This window comes from Neurospora tetrasperma (genome assembly GCF_000213175.1).
Source record: "Neurospora tetrasperma FGSC 2508 unplaced genomic scaffold NEUTE1scaffold_81, whole genome shotgun sequence".
NCBI lineage: Eukaryota > Fungi > Ascomycota > Sordariomycetes > Sordariales > Sordariaceae > Neurospora > Neurospora tetrasperma.
This window is the reverse complement of record NW_009799179.1, coordinates 8,962,073-8,986,797: the sequence shown is the minus strand read 5'-3', so window position 1 is coordinate 8,986,797 and position 24,725 is coordinate 8,962,073. Positions and strand designations below refer to the sequence as shown.

Below are 24,725 nucleotides of genomic sequence, written 5' to 3'. Positions count from 1 at the left end.
GCGTAAAAGAAGTCAACAATCAGAAAGACGCAACACGCGAGGTTTTGGTGGTCTGAACCGAATCGATTGCGGCAATGAAGAAGTCGGCACTCGTGTTGGCGTTTGTGATTGCTTTTTCTCAAGGGAAACAATCTGCCAACGACGTTTCCGCTTCTCTGGTGGCTTCAAACTGGTAACCGCCAACCAATTCAAAGCAAACGCTTTTCCTCCGAATAACACAGCCTCCTTCCACCTGAGTCTCAATTTGACTCCTCACAATCGGCGCAACTTTCCGAGTCAGCGTCGTACACGAGGATTACACAAGTTTCTTGCCCTCTGTTTCTCATCTCACCTTTCCTTTCCGCACGCGGCTCGCTTTGGCTTTCATATGTCAGCTTGAAGCTGCAGTTTCGCTTGAAGCTGGACTCGTCCAATACCTGCATCACCCACACAAATACAAAGGTGTGCTCAAAACCGCGATCTTGTTAAACGGATCTTCCTCTTTGTTACGTGGTTCAAGTCAGTTGGAGGCCACACCCAGCTCCAGAGAAACCTGGTGGTGCGCATGCAGCCTTCTTTGGGTCGACGGCATCTGGATGGCCACGCGGTCTAGACATCCTGATTACAACAGGCAGCCACGGTCACTCAAACAATCCACTTGAGGCTCTTCAGCCTGCTCCCGTCTTCGATAACTCTACCCCTTGGGGCTTGCGTTATCACCCCACGTATCGTTTCTTCAGCCAAGATCGCCGACCGTCATCCGATTTGCAGGTGCCCACCAGGCCGCGAGCTACCTCGACCTGTAGACTGGCAACCGCCGGGGCAAATAGGAGCCTCCAACGTTTCACAGATACGCGTGAAGAGCAAAACCATTTCCAGGTCCGAGGCTTTAAGGGAAATACACGGTCTCTTGAGACCTTCGAAGCGGGCTGTGCGGTCTTGGAGTAACTGTGCAGGTTCTTGATCTTGTTATCGGGCCTTGGAAAGGACACTCCAGTGCAGGCCAAGTTGAAGAACATACGTAGTAGGTTCCGATGCCTACAGACTCCAAGCTGTCCTCTCTCCAGTACCTTCACCTACGCAATATGACTGCATTTTTCTCTGACACCTTCCGGAAATTTCCAAATACTTTGGCTGCTACTTCCCACCTCTACTCTTGATCACAGCATCCAACGCGACCGAATCTCACTTGCCTTGCATCCATCAAAACTTGAACATCGCGGCGGACTCCTGCCTGTTTTACCTGCAGCCGAGGTTCCCCGGTCGCGCCTTCCCTCGTACTCACCGAGCCCTGAGCCTCTTTCGCCGCTGCGTTGTCATATGGCCAGTTGAGTCGCCCTACTTATCACTTAAATCATGACAACCCCCAGCCGAGGAACAGTGTTTTCGACGCGCGCCTCTTTGCGGCAGACACGAACTGGATCACCCTCCCCGAACCCCCAGCCTCAACCCACTGCTGAAGCTAAAGACCTTGCCGACTTGGAAATAAACTTGACTATCCAGCTGGAACTGCGGGCTCAACTCCAAGAAGAGCCAGAGACTGACGAGAGCAAGGCTATTCTCATCGAGACCAATGACAAGATCTGCGACATTGTTAGGGACATGGACAGGATTAGAGCTTCTCGTGGTTCCCCGATGTACGCGGGCTTTTGGGGCACGGCGGATGGGGGGCGATCTCCAGCTGGCACTGCTACAGCACAACAACGAGCACGTCAACAGGGCAATCAAGTTCGTCAACAACAGACACAGAGGGGGCTAAACCCCCAACAACACCCTCCTCAACGGCAACAGCAGCAACAGCATCAGCAACAGGGGCAACAACGGCCTCTACAAGGTTTATACCAGCAAGAACAAGAAAACCTTCAACAACTCCCCCAGCAACATGAGTCCCGACTCGACGGTTCCGAAGACGCCCAAAACTCTTTCAGCGGGTTTGTTCCTCGGGAGCGGAAGCGCTCAATCGGTACCAGCTTAGGCAATGATGCTCTCAATGATACCAGACGTAGTTCAAAGCGTACGGCTTCTGGAAGCGGTACTTCCTCTCATTCGGCATTCTCGGATCCCTTCAATGCCAGCACCTTCGCAGGCAACGGCATTGACCCCTTCGACGACAACTTCGGCTTTGGCAACGGCTTCGACTCTGGCCCATTGATCGACCTCACCGAGTACGTAGAACCTCTATTGTTATCTTTGTCCTAGGATTTCGATTTATACTGTGACACTACTAACTGTCGCTATCTATCAGTGATGTCGATGTGGACGCCCTGCTTGGGCAACAGTTCGCGCAAGCTACTTCAACATCTTCAGCGACCTTGACTCCAACCTCGCCGTTTGCTCCTTATCAGAGTAATCAGGTATCGTACCATGGCCCTCAAGCTGGCATACCGCACAGCACGAGCTTGCCGGCCCCTCAACTTCCTGCTCCTGCTCCTCAGCTCTACAACACGCCGGACTTGATGCCTGACATAAATGATATCTGGAATGGTCCTTTTCACAACCCTGCGGTCTCTAGCAGATCGGGTACGTCACGCTCGTCTCGACCAGCTCGGCCTCAGCTCTCAAGCTCTTCCAATAGTATCTTCTCTTCGGATAACAGATCTCTGGCCTTTCCTAGTTTACCCGGTGGCCTGGTGACCGTCGATAGCTCGCGGCCGGGCACATTAATCAATGGGGACTACTATGCGCCGAATAACTCGGGCTCTAGCAGAGTACACATACCATCGCTGACCGACGTAATCAGTCGGACTGCTACCTACGATTTCAGCTCCATGACTGATGTATGGGGGAATCCATTAGACGAGAGGCTGACGACGCTCGGTCTGGATGATCCCTTGAAGAGAGAGGACGAGATCAGTAAGCTGCTATCCAACATCCGGCCAGATGAGGATATACCACCGGAGGAACGCGGAGACACACCACCAGATTTGAAGTACCCCCTCTATCCACACCAGCAGTTGGCACTCAAGTGGATGACTGATATGGAAGGGGGCCACAACCGGGGTGGAATTCTTGCCGATGATATGGGCCTGGGGAAAACGATTTCGACGTTGGCACTCATGGCTAGCCGCAGAGCTCCGGAGGGTGAAGTGGCAACCAACCTAATCGTTGGCCCCGTGGCTTTGATCAAGCAATGGGAACTTGAGATCCAAAACAAGATGAAAGAGGACCGCCGCATGAATGTCTATCTCTATCACGGCGGGTCAAAAAAGAAGCCTTGGACGGAACTCCAGAAGTACGACGTCGTGCTAACCACCTACGGTACCCTGACTGCTCAATTCAAGAAACACCATCATTATCTCGAGAAAAATGCCGAGAGCCTGAATGGGTTGGATGAGCAAGCTGAGAAGCGATATCGGCTCGAGTGCCCGATGCTTCATCCTAGCACCAAGTTTTTCCGCGTCATTTTAGACGAAGCCCAATGTGTCAAGAACGCCAATACAATGCAGAGTCGAGCTGTCCGCCAGGTTCGAGCGACTTACCGATGGTGTCTGACTGGAACGCCCATGATGAACAGTGTTTCGGAGCTTTCCTCTCTGCTGCGTTTCCTGCAAATCAAACCTTTCTGTGACGAGAAGAAATTCAAAGAAGCCTTCGCATCTTTGGACCACAAGTACAACGGACGCGACATTGAAAAGAGCACGGCCATGAAACAGTTACAGGCTTTGTTGAAAGCCATAATGCTGAGGCGCATGAAGACTACGGTGATAGACGGCAATCCCATTCTGAACCTGCCTCCGAAGTCCCTGTACACTGAGCACGTTGAGTTCTCCGAAGGCGAGCTTGAATTCTACAAGAATCTGCAAGAGAAGTCCCAGGTCATCTACGGCAGATATGTGAGAAATAACACGGTGGGCAAGAATTACTCAAACATTCTCGTCCTTCTCTTGCGACTCAGACAAGCCTGCTGTCACCCGCATCTCACCGACTTTGAGGCTAACCCCAAGAATCATCTGGCCGAAGCTACAATGATTGAGCTGGCGAAGACCCTGGAGCCTGTCGTCATTGACAGGATCAAGCAAATCAAGGCATTCGAATGCCCTATATGCTACGATGCGGTCATAGACCCTACCATCCTACTTCCCTGCGGTCATGATATTTGCGCGGACTGCTTTTCCTCGTTGACTGACCAATCCGCTATGAACGGAATCCGAAACGGACAGGACGGAGCGAATGTCGCCAAATGTCCGGTTTGCCGTGGCCCCGCTGACCATACAAGGGTGACCAATTACACGTCTTTCCAGGCTGCTCATATGCCTGAAGCCCTGGAGAAGTTGGACAACGATGATGCTGATTCTCTTGTCGGTGATGGATCAGACACGTCGGATGGGTCGCTGGGCAGTCTCAGTGGGGAGAAGAAGCGTAAAGCAAAGAGCGAAGGGAAACGTCCTACAAAGGTTAAGCCGGAAGAGAAGGAGGACTGGAAGCCGACCGTTTTTGACCAACTGCGCAAAGAAGCAAACGCCAGCAGAAACCAGGACGCACGAGATCGCCTACTCCAGTACACTTGGGACCATTGGCAAGACTCGGCCAAAGTAAGTCGAGTGACCGAACTGGTTGATCAGTTTCAGCAGTTCAACGAGAAGGCCATCATCTTTTCGCAGTGGACGTCTCATCTCGATCTCATTGAGTGCTCTCTCAAGTTTAAGCTCAACATCAAGTACCGTCGCTATACAGGTAATATGTCCAGATCCCAACGCGATAATGCCATCCAGGCGTTTGTCGAAGATCCTGACGTCAAGGTATTACTGGTCTCTCTCAAAGCCGGAAATGCGGGCCTCAATTTGACTGTTGCTTCGCGCGTCATTGTTTGTGATCCCTTTTGGAATCCGTTCATTGAGGACCAGGCCGTCGACAGAGCCTATCGAATCGGCCAACAACGGGAGGTTCACGTTTACAAAATTTTGGTTCAAGAAACCATTGAGGATCGCATCATCGATTTGCAGAACCTGAAGCGAAACATTGTCGAGACGGCGCTTGATGAGACCGAGGGTAAGCAGCTCGCAAGGCTTTCCATCGACGACCTCAACTACCTTTTCACTGGTCGCCGTGGAGGTGCACGACAACAGTAAAGAGGAGGAGGAAGAGGAGGAGGAGCACGTCGCTACCCTACCCGTCACCATCGTTTTTTGGCTGCGATTGTTGAGGAGAGAAACATTACGTGGATGCGGGAGCGTATTTCAGGTCCAAGAGATGCCGATGTAAACGCATAGCTTGGAACGCCTTGTGATCACCAAATCCCGGAGTTAACATCGCTCTTGTGTATGAATTTGCTATCTGCGCGATGCAGTATTGGAGCATTCAGGGGGTTTCACAAACAGTTCTGTCTTTTCGGCATGTTGAATCGAGGAGTATGCCGCTGTGGTGGATTACCATTTCTGCCTCGATAAAGCTGAACAGGCAGCTTGTTACTAGACAGCGGGTGTTGCTATTAATATGTATATATAAATTGTTGGCTGATGAGGAGGAAATCAGCAGCGGAACTTTATCTGAAATTGATCGAAGCTTGTCGGTTCCGATATTGTATGTGCTGGTTTCTCTCGACGAAGGGGACGCGCTGCCTACCTTGATCTACCTTGCGTAGGAAAACATGGCACTGTTGTAGGCAGGAAACAGAGAGTTCCAGGAGATGAGGCTTCTCACGCTCCCATAAAAAGTCTCTGTTGTCTAACCTCGAAAGCGTTGCCAGATACAAGATTCAGCTTGCCTAGTGTACCCAATATATTCATGTTACCAAAATCCTTTTTACCCAACGAGACGTCAGTCTGCGACATGATGACTGTGCATCAGGAGCTTTTCCACATCAGTTCTCTAGCCACACTAGACTGCTTGCCCTGTTAAAACCCGCCGGTGCTACTATTGCTGCGACTTCGGAATGGCCAAAGAACAACAGCAGAAATACGCCCATGTCTTTTCTTTCGCTGCCTACATATGTGATGCTATTGCGAGCATCAACAGGGAGGCCGGTTATCGGCAGACTACCCCCCTCCCCCTAAATCTAGACTACTTAACCGTTTCGGGTAGGACTTCCCAACTTTTTTTCTGTAGTACAAATAAGATCGCGCAACGGAACGGCTATCGGAATTTGAACCTGGTATTGAGGTGAAGTGTTAAGGACTGTGGAGATGTAAGTCAAGTTCCTAGAAGTCGCTCCCAAAGCGGTTAGGTAGTCTTGATATAGGGAAGCCCGCCCCACGACCGGGGAAGTTCACTCCGGAATGCCAAGCAGGCACACCATATACATACTATGGTACACTAGTATACTTTTTGCATGCTACTACTTGTACCGGGCTAGTCGCCAATGGTGGTCTTACCCCAGTACATTCTAGCCAAGTTGTTGTGGCTAAAATGCACGTGCAAGAAGACGCAGGTCTGAAATCTAAAGTGCGCAGAAGAACGGCCGAATCCGCTCCAAACGGAAGCGCAATACTTTTAACTCATCAAGGATTTTGTAGACAAGTCATGGAAGGTCGTCGTCGCTTCTCGGGCGCCCATAGCCAGTCGAGCCAGTCAATATGGACGCCGTTCGTTTGGACAAGTGTGAGAGGGAGGCGTTTAGGACGACCGATCATCGGCCATCTCCTGCAAGTCACTCAGTCAGCGCCCATGGCTTTACGAGTTACCACTTCCCATCTCTCCCCCCCGAATAGGATATATTTGTTTGCAACCGTGTTTTAGCTCTCTCACAGTCTCTCATGAGGCGCACCTTGAAGATATCGGCGACGGGTCCAAGGACGCAATTCCATGGCGGACAGCGAAGAGATATGGATGTCAGCTCAGTCATATGTAGTGTACATGACTGTGCGACTACCTGATAAACAAGGGGTTCTTTTGCAAGGCCGATGATGGCTGGACAGATCTGGGGTAGGTTGTTTCCTTGTTGGGACAAAACTCCGATCCAAAATCAAACAGTGCGGATGGAGGATGGTGATATATCAAAACAGCAGTCTGATGGAAGAACGGCATCCAAATGACGAGCAATGACTGGTCAGCAGTACGGAATCGCCCCTTGTCAGCAGTGAGCGACACCACCCTCGAAAAGAGAACCCCCTATGTGCTGTTGGCTGCCCTGCATTGACGTTCCCAATTCCATGGCTTGGCATCTGACAGGATTCAGACCTCGATCATTGCACTGCAGCCGCTAGACTCTCTGGCCATCACTCGCTCGCCGCCGTTCACTCGCGCGCAATGTTACACCTCTGCATGGCTCTAAAATGCTAGCTCAGTCTTTGCGAGTGGCAAGGAACCTTGGTATCTGTACAGGAGATAGCTATCCTGTCATCTGTCTGCTCCCTGTTGGTCGTACCAAGCTAACGTTTTATATTCATGCAGAGGCGTACCCAAGTGGCATGTCTACCGCTCTAGGTGCGCAACCGCGGCCTTCTATGTCCCGAAACAATGGGGATTACCTGTTCCTGGGATGGGACTGTCAAACAAGGGGTCCATCAAACCGTCAAATCTGGAGGCGCAGCAGGGTTAGAACTCCGAACAAGCATGGAGGTGGTGATAAGGCTGGTCCTCAGGATGTGTCCGCCTCTCGAAAGGACTCGGAATCTGGAAGTTGATGCATGTCGGATGGAAAAAAGCCGCAAGAAATGGGGATCACGAAGAAGGGGAGGGAAGTCATGCTGAGTGAGTGGGTGAGTAAAGAGAAAAGGAAAAACAATAGCCGGCCCATCATTATTTCAGAGCTGGACTGCTCTTTCTGGACTGGAATTAAGACTTGAACGGGAACTGGAAGACGATTCACTCGTATGAGATTTTTAGACCCAGGCAACCTCCAATTGGACGTTCCAGTTGTCTGGGGTTGAAATTACACTTTCTTCCGCTCCGCCCCCACGTTCTTTTCTTATTCCAGGCTCTGTTGTAACCTCTCCATGTATCAAGCGGAAGGATTCCGCCCGTTTGCACGACGTCGCTTTCGTTGCTAGACATTGCGGCTGCTGCCAAGCGCGCTGCAGTCTATTACTTGTATCCAAGACCACGCCGTCCCCCTTTCTCGCCTTGTAAACTCTCACCTCTTCCTCCGGTTCCGCTACTTTTTGTAACATCCATCTTTCATCCGTTCAAGAGTCGAACCCCGTGCTCGGGTTCTCCTCTCATTCTCAATGGCTCTTTTCGGCGCCATGTCAATACCCAAGCCGCTGTTGACGCTTCTGCTCGTGGCGGCTTCGGTCACACCCTCTGAGGCTACCATGGCATCATGGTGGAACTCGGTCGCTGGTCAGGTTGTCGTCTTGAACGAGACCACTGGCCAATACAGATACACCAGATGCAATACCATGGGAATGGATACTATCTACTATTCAACCACGGGCGGCAACTATCTCAATTTCACCCAAAGCCCGCCCAAAGCCGGCAGTCCTTTGGCCGGGACCGGCTGGTACGACCAAACAAATACCTGGTCAGTCCTTCTCTGTCTTATTCCTGGCGACAACGTTGCTAACTTCACCCCAGGGCATCATTATTTTACTTCGATGAATCCAATAGTATTAGAAATGCCATCTTCAAGTGTGATCCGTCGACCGGTCTTTACATGGACGCAGAGTCAGGATTCTGGCCCGTTGTGGCTGGGGGAGCGCCGGCACCTCACACAAACTCTGGCATAGCCGCCTTTCTCCGCGACCAAAACCGTGGTTATCGGCTCTATTACCACGACGAAAACATGCATCTCAATGAGCTCAGCTACGATCCAGATACTACTACCTGGAACTGGGAGGGAACCATCAACCATGACGTTCCAGGAAGCAATGCCATCGCCGCAGTCGACGGGAGAGATCAAGGCAACTTCACTGTCTTCACACCTCGAGACGACAAAAACATTCAAATCACGCAATGGGGCCGGGACAAGAATTGGTACATCTGTAAGTTACATCATCATCTGCCAGTTGTCATCCGGAAGGCTACACCGACACCCTACTCCAAAAACATCATCATACCTTACTAACCTCCCCCATTTCATCCATCCATCCAGCCACCACCCCCCATCCGCTCAAGGGCAGCTTCAGCACCTGCTCCACCCCCTCGTCTTCATTCAAAATCGACTACTCAGCCCCCTCCAACTACTCCCTCCCCTTCTGGACGGGCCAGCCCAAATCCATCGGCATCAGCTTCTACACAGCCGCTTCGCGCAACGTCTACTACGTCGGCAGCGACAAGTCCCTGTACCGCCTCACTACGCAAAACTACGTCTGGGGCGTCGCGGAGAACCAGTCCACAGCCTACTGGCCGCAAGCCGACGAAGCCAACGCCGAACTTGCCGTCGTGAGCGCCATCATCCAGGAAACGAAAAGCGCAAAAGTGCGCATTTATTATATAGTGGGCGGCAAGCTGGCCGAGGTGGCGCTGAACGGCAATGATAACGCTTGGAAGCCGTGGCGGACGGTGCCGGAGTGGGATCCCAATGATGGCGCGAAGGAGCAGCCGACTAGCTCTACTACTTCTGGCGGCGGCGGCACCACCACCACCACGACCACTTCTCCATCAACTCCGTCCGGTTCGGCTACGGGCCCCGATACTACGGGAACGTCAGCCACCGCCGAATCTGCCTCGGGTGGTGGTTTCTCCTCTGGCGCCAAGATTGGCGTCGGCGTCGGCGTCGGCCTGGGCGTCGTCGCGCTAGGCGTCATCATGGCTGCCTTTTTCCTCTTCCGGCGGAACAATAACAAAAACTCTAATACCAATCTCAACAGCCCCGAAGACGGTACGACGGTCGTGGGATCCGAAGCCCCGAGCGCCACTACCTCGCCCATTCCGCCTTGTGGCACGCTCGCCACTGGATACGGATTTGGAGCAGGAGCAGGGGAATGGGACCAGAAGATGCATCCTGGGGGTGGAGGATATACAAACGTGCAGCAGCTGGACAGGATGGAACGGCCGATGGAGTTGGACGCGCCTAGGGCGGTGTTTGAGTTGCCGGACCAGGCTTATCGTCATGAGTTAATGGCGGATCACACGGCGTTAAGGGTGGAGGCGCCAGGGCATCATGGTCATCCTGGGGGTCAGGGGTACGTGGGGCAGAGGAGGGTGTAGTCACCGATTTTAGAATATCGAGATGATGAATTGAAGGAAATGGGATGTTTTGGTGTGAATTGGCCTTGACGAGTTGACGATCAACAGGCGGACGAGCTTCTTTGATCTCGTCACGTTCTTGTTGACTGTAGCGATGACAAAGAAAGAAAACTGTTGAGGATATGGCTTACAATGAAGGCCCGATGTTGTCAGGCCATCTGCCATATTATTTTTTTCCACCTTTTGTTGTTGGTACCAATATTATAATTTAATACATGTGGTTCATTCGTCCTTAAGCATCCCTTGGACAACCGAAAAAAAAAATGAGTCGAGTTCACTTTGTCCCAGGTTTCTGTCTCAAGAGTCATCTGATTTCTTTTCATACCTAATCTTCTCATACAACCATAACGATACCGTCCTTTTGCATTGTCCCCCCCATCTAGGTACAAGACTCCTTATCCATGCCAATTTGGTGCAAAATCACATTCACCACTGCTAAAACTCCCAGAGCATAAACATTTTAATCGTAAGTAAGGCATGAAACGGTAATGTAGGGAAGGCTTAATTGGCGACCGGCTCCAGTCCACGCTTCACGTCCTTGGCCTTGACGCCCGTAAGGTCGGGCTCAGGCAAGGTGTGCCGAGGACGGCCTCCAAGGATGTCAACGATCTCCTTCATACTAAGCCAGAAGGCAGCCTTGGGGCGTCTGTTGGGCCAGTCGGTCTCCTCCTCCTCCAACTTCTGGACCGGCGTAAAGATAACACTCGCTCCCTTGATACCGATGACGCTAGCGCTCATGGGATCCACCTTGACGCGGTTGTGCACGTTGCGTCCATACTTCTCGAGCTGCTGAATGCACTTGATGGCCAAGCGGACAGCACGGCAACGGTCCATGCCCGAGGGAACACCACCCTGTTGCATGTGACCGGGAATACCCTCACGACTTTCAAAACGACCGTGGGCCTCGTCGCGGAGAATGTCGGCGATGAGCTTGGCATTGTAGACCTTGGAGGCCTTCTCATTGATCAGGATCAAGCGACCGGCTCTGCTCTGTCCCTTGTCCTGAGCAAACACCTCCTTCAGATGACGGACGTCTTCGCTGAGCATTTCCAAGCTAAGACCTTCTTCAGGAAGGTAAACGGCCGAGGCACCAACACCGAGACCGGCGAGAGTCGCGATGTAACCGGAACGGCCACCCTGTGTCTCAATGACAAAGACACGTCTGCGAGTGGCAGACGCGGACTGCTTGATCTTGTCGCAATAGTCGACAAGCTCGTTAAGGCAAGTATCGGAACCGAGAGAGTACTCGGTGCCGGGAACGTTGTTGGAGATGGTCGCTGGGAGCAGCGTCATGGGGATGCACAGAGAGGGGTACTGCTCTCTGGCCTTGCGCAACTGCGAGACGGCGTGGAAAGCCTCGAAGCCACCGATGAGGAACAGGGCGTCAAACTGGTACTGCTCGATGAGGTTGGCGATGGTCTCCATGCCAGACTCGCTCGGGAGCTCACGGTTGGTGCCGATTTCGGAACCGCCCTTGCTAGCCCAGCCATCAACCTCAAGCCAGTCAAAGGGCCGCACTGAGCCCGGCGAATCGGCATGATGGCGCGCAAAGCCTGCAAAGCCGTTGTGGATCGCAATGGGTTCGTGACCACGAGACAAGCAGTACGACACACCAGCGCGGACGGCGGCATTCATACCTCCAGCGGGGGCACCGACGTTGATAAAGCCGATTTTCATGCGCTGAATAGAGGTTAGCTCAACTCAGCCAGATGAAACGCAAATAGCATGATCATCACTCACCTCCTTTTCAGGCAGCAATGTCTCGTGATCGATCTGGCCTGCAGTTGTCATCATGAACGACTTGTACTGCTCCGAAAACTCGGCATCACGAAGAGCCATGGCTCCGTCAAAATCCTGGCTTTCAATCGCCTTGGCGACTTGCTTGGTATCCAGTACCGCCTCCATCAGGGGCTTCCTGACAATCTTGTTTTCGGTAATGGCAATGAAGCAAGTCTTGGTCTCGGGAGTGGCTTCCAAGACAGCCTTGACGGCCTCAACACCCTGAAGGGTCGCGAGCATTCTGTCATATGCGACGGCAGTACCACCGCGCTGAACGTGGCCGAGGGTAGTGATGCGGGTATCGAGGGCGAGGCCATTCTTGTCGGCGAGAAGATCTCTTACTTCTTCGGGGCTGATCTTGTTACCAAACTTGTCGAGAGCACCCTCAGCGATAAGGACGATGGTTTTGCGCTTTCCAAGCTTGCGGTGCTGTTGTTTCCGTTTGTTAGCCATTGCTTATTCGGTGGCACTGTAGCCCAGGCCGAACACGGAAAACGTACCTGCTGGATAACGCTACGCATTTCCTCTCTCCAGTTGTCCTCCCTAGGTTTCTCGGGAATAAAGAGGAAATCTGCGCCTGTCGCAACAGCTGCCATCAAAGCTAGCCAACCGCAGTGTCTGCCCATGACTTCAACGACGAAGGCACGGGAATGGGAAGAGGCGGTAGCCTCGATCAGATCGACACACAAGCAAATTCTTGCCAAAGCCGAATAGCAGCCAACGGTGGCGTCTGTACCGGACAGATCGTTGTCGATAGAACCGACGATACCGACGATGTTGAGGTGCTTGTAAGCCTGAATTTGCTCGGCCGCCAGCTCGCCAGTAGAGACCAGCTCTTCCAACAGCGAAGGCCACTCGGCACGGAACCTGTCGGCACCGGTAAGAGAGCCGTCTCCTCCGCAGATAATGAGGGCATCGATGCCGTTGAGAATCATGTTCTTGGCGGCAGTAAGGCGACCAGCGCGCTCGTAGAAAGCCATGCAGCGAGCGGTACCGATCAAGGTGCCGCCTTCCGAGAGCCAGCCGCGCACATCAAACCAGTCCATCTGCTTTATGAAATCACCACCTCTAACCAGACCCTCGTAGCCTTCGTAGACGCAGTAGGCGTCGCAGCCCATGTGGATGGCCATGCGGACGCACGAGCGTACCACAGCGTTCATGCCGGGGGAATCGCCGCCCGAGGTCATGATGGCGATCTTCTTTCTGGGCGCCATCTTGATGGGTGCTGGCGACATCTTTGTTGGTGGTACTTTGTGAGGGGTAGTCGAGCTCAGCAGGAGTCGGATGCCTAGCGAGGAGGCCGAAAGCAGGACGAGGGCAAAGAGCGCCGGGAACGGGTTATTGAGGATAGACAATGGCCGAGAGAAGATGGCTCGGTCAAAAATGGGCATGCTCCAGGCTCCAACCTGGAAGCACCGATTGATTCAAGGAGCCTTGTGCAAGTGTAGTCACTGTCCTGACGATGTTGGCAGAACGAATGACGGCCCGGTCTTGGATCGCAACAAGCAGAAGATTCGTGTTATGGATAGATAGGTAGGTAGGTAGGTAGGTACGAGGTTCAGGAAAACGTCAAGAGAAAGACGGAGGCGAGATGAAGGGACAAAAAGAGGGCATGGAACGTCAGCTTTCCACTTGGAAATCGGATGATGAATTCTTTTCAGTCTTGGCCGGGCAGCGGCCCAAGTGCCCGCAACAAGCAGCTCCTTGTAGTGTAGGTACCTATGCAGCTGCTGGGTAGTTACGCCGACAAGGAGTGGAAGCTCGGAGTGGAAGTGTGCTCTGCTGATCGGCTACTGCAGTTGACATGGATACATAGGTGACGGGGTGCCCTGGCCATCGGCGCTAAGCAGCATGGTGCTAAGAAAAGAGCTCTTATCTTATCGTGAGCGGCGGGCAATGGCGGGGTCATTGACACCTCTCCAGCGGCCTCACTGGACAGGAACCTCGACTTTAACATGCAGTGCCCGGGCGAATCGTCCGAGTCGTAACAACACAGCAAACACCTCGCTCTCATCCACCGAGCCTTCAAGTATCTCGGAGGAATTCTGACATGTCAAACGAAGACGTGGTGAAGCGTGGTGGTGGTGCAGGTCTCTGAGTGCTCGGCGGATTGGGGTAGTCTTGGTGGTGAGGGGTTTTTGCAGCCCCAGCAAGAGCAATTGGGTCATTCGATGACATAACCGGCGGGGTGGAATGGCCATTAACAACGTCAATAGTATGGAGCCCGCCGTGCCCGCCGCGACCCACGGCAGAGACGATCCATTGCCAGGGCTCATCAGGGCAAAACCTTATTAGTACCACTTCTCTTCCCAGCCGCATTGGAATGGGAATGCCAAGGGGTTCGGACAGGATCAGATAGGGCCGACCTGTATAAAATCTGTCCACCGTCTTCACAAAATCAAGGTATTACTCGTGTGAAACTGCCCATCATCTCTCACATGTTGCAGAGCGGTGTAAGCCGTCCTGCTGAAGAACATGTGATTTGCCTCTCGGGTGGTGAAAGAGTGGGAACAGCCTCACTCCGTTGACTGGAACAACTTTGCCCGCTCGGCCAACTTTTGGGGGAAAAAAACAAAAAGAAGGGCCTATCGATAACACAAAGGTAACACAGTACAGTGTCTGAGCACTACCGCACGTAATGACATCCCTGTGCCACCCCTGCTGAGCCATTTCGGCGCACCTTGCCGCCGTCCGGCCGGTACATGTCTCTCTGTGTTGTGTGCCTGTCCGAGAAAGACGGAACAGACCCACGCGGCGCGCAGGGTTCCATAGTTTCCATCTCTTTCATTCACTGCAGTGCGACTGGACTGTCGCCCGGCGGCCCGCAATGGACGGGAACGGCACGGATGCAGTGGTCTGTGCGTCCCTGCCGTGCACGGCATTCGGCAGGTAGCTTCCACTGGCACTTCCGTAATGGACGCTCCAGTCTGTCGCCTTGACCTTCGAAGCTGTATCGCATGCCCCTGGCTTCTTACGGCACAAGCAACAACGATACTAGTACTTTACATTTTCAGTATTTGGAGGTCATCATACGGACCATGGACTCTCCCCTCAACCTACGGCCACGGCCGCCAAACAGCAGAGGGCCCCAAACAATCGCCGACTTCATCCGACGCGTCAACGCAGAGCCCGGTGGTTTTCGAGCTCTCAACGAAGAGGAGGTGCGCAGGAACGTCATTGCCGAGCGCAATGGGCTTCATCACGAGGATGTCGAAATGGTTACCGACCAGGAGGCCGATGACGACTCCAAGAAACCCGACATCATTGCTGCTCGCCACAACATCATCATGAGCCTCGGTCAGGCGATCCAGATCTCCTCGAATTTCCTCGACTTCATCTCGCTCCTTCTCTCCAAAGAAATCCCCACGCAAGCTGCCGTCTCTATTTCGCCATGGCTACGAAATCAAGTTCCGATTGGATCCATCGGCGCCACCCAGCTCGACGCGCCGACTCCTCTGACCCAGAGTAGAGTGGCCGACAACAAGCTGATCACCATCGGCAAGCGACTGGTCGCGCTCAACGAGGCAGCCGACACTGCCCTTGCTGCCGCCAACAGGCTTCGCCAAGAGATCAATTCCGAGACAAAGTACTGGCAGGAAGTCTTGACCGTCAGCCAAAAGGGCTGGTCAACCGCCCGCCTGCCCCAAGAGCCACACGACATGGGCGTCAAGTTTGGCTTCTCTAATGCTGCCCCCATGTTCAAGAACAATAGCGTTGCGCCATTGAAAAGGGCCGAGGATGGTTCAGTCCGTCTGGAATACGGCCGAATGGGTTCCAAATCCGAACGTCTCCAGGCCACCCTTCTGCACAACAGGGAGGTTGTCGGAAGATCTTCCCTTCCTCGACCCCTACCCGACGATGCTCCGTTGGACGATCGCGTCAAAGAAGCACGGAATACCATATTTGCGCAAGAGCTATGGCACGAAATCAATCGGGAAGGTCGCACACTGCACGGTCACCATGTCCGTTTAGAGCAGTCAGCTGTAACTTGCGCCCTTGATCCCAATCGGACCATTTCCTTCGAGCTGGTAGGCTTGGATGACCAAGATCACTCCAGGGTACCTCTACCCGGCGATCTCGACGCCGAAACGGCCTCAATCACTCTCCATCTCCTTCTGAGCAACGCTCACAGGCAGAACCAGCTCAAGCGCTCTGAGCGGACTGCAGCCAATGCCATGAGGGGCCCACCACCCCCCTACAACCTTCTTCTCCCCATCATCACCTACTACAGACACGAGAAAACATTGGAGGACTGCACCACCTTCCTAGCCGCCTTCTGTGGCGCTCTCCGCTCCGCGGGAATCCAATCCTCCTTCAGCATGACCGAAAGCATCAACAAGGGCTCCCCCACGGCTCCGCCCTCCGAGGCACTCATGAAGACCCTCCTCCACCCTTCAGAAGTCCAATTCGACCTGACCATCACGCCCGCCTCGCGCGTGCGCATCCTCGCCAAGCCTACTCCTGTCTTCGGCACCCGGTTCTCCATTTACCTCCTCCACCCGCAGTCTAACCACCTCACCAGCTCGTTCCCGCCTAACCAGACCGACTCGGTCTACGAGAATATCAAGGAGCTGGTTCGCTACCTTAGCAACGCGGTGCCCCGCGCTCTGACCATGTACTATTACCCGCTTGTCCAGGAGATGCGGAACAGCGGGAACAAGGGCAACAACGGCGAAACCCCAATTCCTCCTGCTCCTAATACTACAACCTGGATCATCCACCCAGATGATCTGGGTCTAGTAGACGACGACACCGAGACGTTCGGCGTCCGGTTTGCTTTTACCTCGAACTACACTCGCGGTGATGGGGCTGACGATGCAGTAAAAGAGCCAGAGCTACGCGTCACCGGAGACTATATGGAAGACGGCCAGCGCGTTCAGCATGAGTGGAAGTGGACTGCCTCGGGCCCCGCTGGCACGCAGGGCGGCGGTAGTCTAGATGAAATCGTCAAGCACATCTTGGCAAATGGACCGTCGTCATCGGTGCTGTCTGCTTAAGAAGCTCAAGATGAGACATGACTCTTTCTGGGACTTGGGGACATGGACTTGGATACGTAAGTGATACAGCGGTTGGTTTGCAAGACTGGTTGGGTGAGGAGGATCGCCCGTTGGGTTTGACGATTGGATGTTGAGCACCAAAAAGCGGGAGCGGGAGCGGGAGTGGATGCGGATGTTGGACGTAAACGAAGCGTACTTATCGTTTCTCGAAACTGTCACTGGATGAGAAGACTCAAGATTGAAGTACAAGAGGGCTAGGTCTCCAGAGACAATGTACCTTTGTCCACCTGGATCGGTCAACGACTGATCGTTACAAAAACATACCCACAAACATACTCTGCCCCTGGTATATCTTCACAAAGAATCATTCGGCTGGTGGTTGAGACCTGGATAGACGTATAGGAAACTCAATTCTATCTTACGGTATAGACGCATTCCACATTGGTATCAGCCGGCCTACTTGGCAAGGTTCTGTTACCTCTTATAGCGGGAAAAGAGAAAAGTTAACATTATATGGTTTCGAACCATTTGGTGTGTTCAACGCTGAACTTTGAGTCCCAGCAGCGTGCTCACGAAACAGCGAATGGTGGGCAGTCATTTCAATTAGGAGTTCTAGTGTACAGCAAACTGACACCTCCAGGGTGGTATAGCTGAGTTGAGAAAATGGTTCGCCACCCCCTTTTTCCCTTTGTTTGCTTGATCTGCTCATGGTACACTTTGTCGTACTGCAGTACGAACGACGACAAGGTCACAAATCATCACTTACGTCCGAGGTTCTGGATGACTGCTCGTACAAACCTGAGCTGCCTGAAACAAATACTGCGTATAAAATGCAATATTGGAATACTAAGTACAGTGGAAATCGTTAACAGTAAACAAAGTCATGGGGCACAGATTGGTCACAAAACGACGTAAAGAGTCGTCTACGGTACCTTTTAGGTATATGCTTTGTTGGTCTAAGAATATCACCACTACACCACCCCTCTCCAGCTCTTCCAGCCATGGAACGTACATATAACCAACATCCTGAATGCGGGGCTCATTGACATTCATCGCATACATGAATTGTTCATCATCTTCATACATAATGTTTTCTGTTTCATCATAAGTCATAATATCAACCATCCAAATAACAACCAAACACAACATACATCTTGACATGACGTGAGGGGTAACATGATTAACCAAAAAGAACCTTCCAAAACAACCCAAAGGAGGAAAAAAAAATTGTATAGGCAGAAGAAGATGGCAATATAATGAAAAGCAGAACCCTTTCACCCAACGCGCTTGGTATTACCTTCCCGTACATAGCGTGCCAAGTCTATAGTCGTGTGAGCGTTTAGCGGTACCTGCTCCCGGCCCTGCTGTCATAGATGACCTCGTGCTCGACGATACGCTCGCGCTCGTCGTCCCAGCGATCATCGCGCGAGCGATGACGGCTGTGGCTGTGAGGGTTGTGATAATGATCACGGAATTCGTAATCATCGCGACCGTACTCGCGCTCCCACTGAATCTCGCGAATGCGGTCCTTGCGAGCCTGGCGAATCTTGTCGGAAAGCTGAACGCAGCGAAGAACATCCTCCTGTTTACCAACATTAGTGACTAGCCCAGAAAGTATGAGCTCGACAGGGAAGGCAACTTACATAGCGCAGGTACTGCATGATGTAGAAGAAGTACTCGGTTTCCTCGTAGTCATAACCAAGCTCCTCAATGGCCTCACGAGTGACGAGATCCTTGGTGATCTCGGTCCACATCTCGCTGCGACGGGGGTTCTGTGAGCCGTGGATGCTGATGCGCTTCTCCCGCTCATCACCGCCCCGCTCGTTGTAGATCTGAATGCTGAGTCTGCTATCGCGGGCGTCACGGTCGCGCTCACGGTCGCGCTCACGGTCATGGTCACGGTCAGAAGCAGAGGACGCGGAAACAACACTCCTCTCATCACGCTCAGGGATGAACTGAGAGCGCCTAACTCCGCTGTACTTCTGCCATGTAACCTCGGCAGAGGCACCACCGGCACCATCCAATCGTACGCGCTCGGTTCCGGGAGGAACATCGATGATGGTCCAGTCCTTGGTGATACCGTTGTACGCCTCACCCATCTGGCCCCTCGAGTCGATCTTGGACGTGATGTATCTAGCTTCATCGTCAAAGTCAATGTGGGGAGGAGCCTCGGAATGGGCACGACGGCCGCTGCGGGAGACGCTGCGGCGACGCTCAACGTCGACATGGAGGCGACCGGTATCGGCATGGATCAGTAAATCGTCATCATAAGCGTTCCTGGGTGAGCGGCGCTCCTGAGAGCGGCCACGGCTCCGAGAGGCGTGCCTGTGGATGTCAATTTCGGTGTCCTTGCGAGAGGTGTAGATGTCGATCTCGGTCTCGGAAAGCTGCGGCTGCTTGCGGCGAACTGGGGAGGCAGGCCGAGATGGTGGGCGGACGGAGATCATGCCTTGAATGTGTTAGCATCCTGCAAACTCAAATTTTGGCGTATGGGTTGGACAAGTGACATACCATGGTCGATATCGCGGTAGTGAGTGATGACTTCTCTTTCAATGACAGGTCCCTTGATGACCTGAGGCTGCTGAGGCTGAGGTGGCGGGCTGGGTTCACGCTCCTTCTCCCTCTCCCTCTCAACAATGCGAATGTGCTCACGGATGTTCCGGTCAGGCGAAGGGGAGCGGGGTCGCTGGCGTTCCCGCTGAGTTTCCCGAATCTCAAGCCTCTCCATGCGGGGAGGAGACGGGCTCCTCTGACGTTCGATAATGCGGGTGCTTGCGCGAATCCTGTCAGCAGGAGGGCGGCTAGACTCGCGGACACGGTCGATGGAATGGATATGAATGTCCGACTCCTCTGTGCGTCTCCGGGGTTCAGGGCTGACGCTCCTAGCTCTGTGGACGATGCGCTCGTGCATGTGCACAGGGCTGGGTGACCTTCGCCTGGGACGCTCAACAGTCTCAACCTCCCTCTGCCTCAGCACCAGCTGACCTGCATCGGAGCGCCTGTCCTCACGCAGGAAGGCGGGAGTACGGTCATGGACGTGAATATCGATGTCCTCATCCGCGTAGCGGACAGGAGGGCCACGGCTAGGAGCACGGCTGGGACCGCGGCTAGGAGCGCGGCGGGGGGACTCCCTGTAGTAGTCGTCGAACTCGACCCGGCTTCTGCTGGCCATAGTCGCTAGTGATGTATGATATGTGTTGTTGTTGTTGTGGTTGTTCTGTGATTGTTGTTGTTGTTGGGTGGTGGTATGAACAGCTAGCTGGTCAAGGACCGAGAGAGGATGGATGGATGGATGACCAAGTGAAGTTTGGGTTCTCAGGGCAGCGGGGTGATGACTGGGTTATGAAAATTTCTCAAGCCAGCCTTCTTCCAGGCTGCGGGATGTGGCAGAGCCTGACGTTTAAGTAAGAGGGGAAGCCGGGAGAAGGAACTCGTGGACAGAGAGGGTGGGAGTAGGAAGGGCGGGGTTGGTTTGAGACTAGGAAGTGGACAGACAGGGTGGGCGAGTGGAAGAGAGTGGGCGTGTGACCGTGATCTTGGCAAGCTACCAAGTTCCTTCCTCAGCTCTTAACCAGGGGCCTGCTGATGATGTGATGGATGACTGTCGGCCCTGAAATTCGTGTGGTTGGGCTGCGGTTAGGACCAAATCTGGGTACCTATGTTTTTTGCCAGGAACCTACGAGAAGACTCTGATGACCAGCTGAGAGAACTACAGATTATGAACTGGGAGTCTGAAGGACAAATACTTTGGAGACGACGAGATACGGAGGAGGAGAAACAGACAAACACATTTCGGGAAGGAGGCAGTGACGGGGAGGGGCATGGAGAAGAAGGCTCCCGAAACCCACTCACTTCTGGAACCTAGAGGTAACTGCGCAGCAACGGGCACCGGAGAGGAGTGACTGTAGGTAACTGCCCTGACTGGCACGCACTCCAACTCGTTTACTCCTCCAGTGGAACAAACACCGGGGCGTAGCATGATATGTGATACTAGGTACATTACCGAAGCAAAGTTGAGCTGGGTTTGATGAAGATTCAAGGTCCGGCCCGCTTCGTGACCAGTTTCTGGCCATGTCAAAGTGCTTTTTCTCTCCGTGAATGCCCTGATTGAGCATGTTGAGGTTGGGAGGAACCGCCCATGACATTTTCGGTGACCAGTGACATTGGACGTCCAGCGGGAATGTAATTGGGCTCGAAACCAACGTCATCATCCCACCGTCCCAATACCTTCCGTTTCTTGGAGCCTGCTCATACAAGCTGCATCCTTGCGCACTAGTGTCGTCCGGTCAGCGCTTGCTGTGAGGCGCCCTCCCAAGTGGAAGTTCCATCCAAACTTACCAAACCCCTGGCCCGACTTGGTGTAACGGGGTGTCATTACGGTACGTACCGGGCTGTGTGAGACCTGGAGGGTCTGGAGGGGCTGGTCCCCTAGAAACAGCAGCAGGGACAATATCAAGATTCGTTGCAACACGATTTCCACTCAACCACGCATGTGAACGAAAGAACTAATACGGTGTGTGTCGTATGTTTATCTAGGCTTATTGTTAGTAAAGTGAAGACCAATCGAACTACGCAGTGTGAGACTGGAGTCCGTGGATTGAGTTGACGGGTTTGAGGTACCTTACATTGTGCTTAATTACACTCGGGTTACGTTACTCAGGAATACCTCACGATGGCCGATGGGTTTGCGCAGTTTGGTTCCTCCCGTCAACCTCAAAGTCTAGAATCTTCCCATCAGCAAAGCCACCCGGCAGTCACCATCATTTCCCGAACACTCAGCTCTGGAAACAGGAAGCGTGCAAGGCTAATGACACGGAGCTGGCGATGCCGTCGCCTTACAGTCGCTTTGGCTGTGTCAAGCTCGAGAAGTGGAAAGTTGACAATTGTTTCCACTGCCAGCGGGTAGACTTGAACTATAACAACCAGCCACTGACTAGCTGCTGCTTAGTGCATAACTGCATGAGGTGCCCAGCCGCAACGCCCAACAGCACGAGTTCCGTCTTTACGTCGTCCTGCAGGCGGGCTGTGCTGCGCCGCGACAGGCTTTGAAAAGGTTTGGGCCCACGGCGTTGCTGGCGGGCGGGCAGGCAGGCCGCGGCCGTCGACAACCGACTCTACGGCATACGTAAACTGGAGGTAGTGATAGCTTCTCTATTGGGGTTACTGATGAGGCTGCTTCTGTTTTTGTGTTGGAAAACCTTGAGGCAACGAACATAAGGTCACACGGTGATAGCATTCCCGTCAGAACCAGGGACAATGAGGACGGACAGCACGCCAACCAGAACCGCCATTGTAACGAAGCCGAACAACTTGAACGTCTCGAGTCTGTTTTCCGAATGACCTAGAATCCGTCAACGGGGCAGAGCGCGGGATTTCAGACATCCAGTCAGCAAAGCTGTGTAGTCGCGCTGGGCTTCAGGCCATCAACGCCTATCCTACTGGCCGGGCTGAAGCTCATGAGACAAGCGGATTTTCAATTTCTGTCTCGGCCCCTCCGCTTGTTCCTACGGCGGCATGCTCCCCCTCCGCTTCCCCTCCCTTGTCGTTCCCGAGGTGTGTGTTTTAGCCTGCCCCACCATCTCCATTGCTTTCCACTCACAATCGTAAAAATGAAACAGGTCAAAATCTTTGCTTGTGATCTTCGTCATCGCATCCGCTCACTACCTCGTAATTCGTCGACATGTTTACACGGGCCTTCCCTTGACTCCCCAGTCACACGAACCATGATCGACCAGTCATCCGATACTTCTCCATTTCATCGGGATTTTTCCACAACATCGGACCAAAATCTCGGTGGAAATGTTTGGATGAACTCGTCGCGTCTCCTTGCGCATTGATCCCGTGTTCGCAACCGAATCTTCGGGATGCGGAAGCGATACTAACGAAAAGAAAAAGAAGAGAACAAATTTTCGTGCCATCGGCGGCCCCATTGTTGTGTTGAGCACATCCGAAATGGGGTCCAGACGGAATTGAAGAAGTGGGAAATCTATGGTAGTGCAGTGTCAACAGCCGGCGGCAGCGTCGCCAGCACTCAGCGGTGCCAGCGGGGTTTGAGGGTGACTCTGTGACGCAATCATGCAGCTTGAAGCTTCGAACCATAACATAGTCTGGCCAGTGAGACATCGAGAAACCACAGGAAAATCCCCCGACCTGCTTTTCGGGACAAGAACTTTGGCCTCATCTATTTCATCGATCGAGTGGTGTTCGGTTAAGGAAGCCATATGTGCATTACACATGGAGTTGTCCAAGTGGGTATACGGTACTGTGTTATAGGGCTGGCCAGAACCAGAGCCAGAATTCTGCAGTCATCCGAAGGAAAGCCGAAGGTTCGAAAGTATTATATCTACACCTGCTGGTATCACCATCTCGGTCGTTCTTCCTTACAAAAGAATCAACGTCTGTCTTGCTTGATCGCCAGCATGGTGCGAGGATGACTCCTGGGGAATACGGAGCCAGTTACACTACACTTTTCCGTAGAATATCTCCCAGTCATAAACACAACATCAAATGAAAAAAAGCGGTGCGTTGGAACCACAAACCCGCCGGTCGAGCCCAAGTTTCTCTACTACACAAACACAGAAAATGAGCCTTCAATGACTGCTTCCCAGAGCCTCAAACAATATGATTTCAGTCAGGCAATCAACGTTGTACCATAGCACACGACAGAATCTCCAATGCATGCCCGCCTTTCAGAGCCTCCTCGTACTCACTATCGATAAGGATAGCCGATTGCACCCCTGGTCCATCAGGGTCTCGATGGTTTCAAACTTCCAAGCACCACCTTCCGACCAGCCGCCTGCTTTCCTGGAGCCGCTGGATCATCGCTTTGGCTGGATTGGGCATCAATGAAAAATTACCCGTACGTGTAAAGTACGGTAAGGTTTCCATGATGTCGTACCAGTTGATGTTCAGGGGTGCGAGACTCCTTCACAAACAGGCCGGTAGCAAAGATGATCAGGAACTCGATTCAAACTCGAAATGATCTACGATTTCTATTATGAAGCGTGCCGGCATATACACTAAATGACAGACATGATGAGCATAACCGACACATGCCATGCCTCGTGTCTTGGCCGCTCGTCTTGCCATTTTTAGATGCAACACCCCTTGAGGTGGCAAAAACGTTAACCGGTAGGTTACCATTCGTGTCGTTGACCCAATCGTGTATCTCAGTATTGTTCCGGAGCTCGTTCTTCTCATTCCCTTGCGTGGAATGGACTTCACTGTACATAATCCGACATATATTACTCTTGGTAACAACCCAATTCGGATATCTCGACCGATCAGGACTTTCGAGATATCAGGTTTTGAATAAGAACGGGTCGTTTCCGATCTGACCAGAGAGGCAAATAACCAACCTCCTCGACTTGCTTCGCTTCTTCTTCTTCTTCTCCTTCCACGCACATTGTAGAAAACTCGTTGGGCGCCAGCCAAATACGATGGAACTATTATAGAAGGTGATAGCCGACTATATCCATGTTCTACACGTTTCGCTACATGTAAATAATACCTAATTCTTCACATGCGCACCTGCGCAGTGACGGAATGAATAAATCCTCGATGCTGATCCAAAACAGGAATAACTGCGTATATCTCTCAAGCATCTTTCTCTTCCTGGGCTGTAAAATGTGCCTATTAATCACATCTGCTCCAGAGAGCTTGTCTGCCATGTGTAGCATCTCGAGTGAAACATGATCCATATGGGCCACTTTGTATCCGAAAGATCAAGATCTTGACTTCGCCCTTCCGATCATGGACATACGGACCTAAACCTAGTAGTGTATACATCGAAACACTAATTATCTAGCTGATTAATCCCTGATAATTCCACACGTGCCGGATCGCCATCACAAGACTTCTAGAAAGACATAGGCACCATCACAAGACAACCACTACGTTTCA

The 24,725-nt window shown here is 52.7% G+C and overlaps 5 protein-coding genes across 5 annotated transcripts; 3 read left to right on the top strand and 2 right to left on the bottom strand.

The window, feature by feature from the left end:
• Positions 1–1,335: 1,335 nt before the first annotated feature.
• Positions 1,336–5,048, top strand: NEUTE1DRAFT_150877 (uncharacterized protein; the record flags this gene model as incomplete). Its single annotated transcript, XM_009858895.1, has 2 exons — positions 1,336–2,144; positions 2,225–5,048. The coding sequence occupies 2 exons, from the start codon at positions 1,336–1,338 to the stop codon at positions 5,046–5,048; spliced, it is 3,633 nt and encodes a 1,210-aa protein (XP_009857197.1).
• Positions 5,049–8,084: 3,036 nt separating this feature from the next.
• Positions 8,085–10,211, top strand: NEUTE1DRAFT_150876 (uncharacterized protein; the record flags this gene model as incomplete). Its single annotated transcript, XM_009858894.1, has 3 exons — positions 8,085–8,380; positions 8,434–8,840; positions 8,951–10,211. The coding sequence occupies 3 exons, from the start codon at positions 8,085–8,087 to the stop codon at positions 10,006–10,008; spliced, it is 1,761 nt and encodes a 586-aa protein (XP_009857196.1).
• A 337-nt stretch (positions 10,212–10,548) lies between these two features.
• NEUTE1DRAFT_52541 (6-phosphofructokinase) lies at positions 10,549–13,040 on the bottom strand (the record flags this gene model as incomplete). Its single annotated transcript, XM_009857880.1, has 3 exons — positions 10,549–11,727; positions 11,788–12,255; positions 12,327–13,040. The coding sequence occupies 3 exons, from the start codon at positions 13,038–13,040 to the stop codon at positions 10,549–10,551; spliced, it is 2,361 nt and encodes a 786-aa protein (XP_009856182.1).
• A 1,613-nt stretch (positions 13,041–14,653) lies between these two features.
• On the top strand, positions 14,654–17,163 carry NEUTE1DRAFT_126873 (uncharacterized protein; the record flags this gene model as incomplete). Its single annotated transcript, XM_009858893.1, has 2 exons — positions 14,654–14,680; positions 14,841–17,163. 2 exons carry the CDS (start codon positions 14,654–14,656, stop codon positions 16,821–16,823), a joined length of 2,010 nt encoding a protein of 669 aa, XP_009857195.1.
• Positions 17,164–17,754: 591 nt separating this feature from the next.
• On the bottom strand, positions 17,755–20,278 carry NEUTE1DRAFT_119243 (uncharacterized protein; the record flags this gene model as incomplete). The annotated part of the gene is made up of 3 exons (XM_009858892.1): positions 17,755–18,405; positions 18,467–19,272; positions 19,335–20,278. The coding sequence occupies 3 exons, from the start codon at positions 19,993–19,995 to the stop codon at positions 18,163–18,165; spliced, it is 1,710 nt and encodes a 569-aa protein (XP_009857194.1).
• Between the last annotated feature and the right edge of the window lie 4,447 nt (positions 20,279–24,725).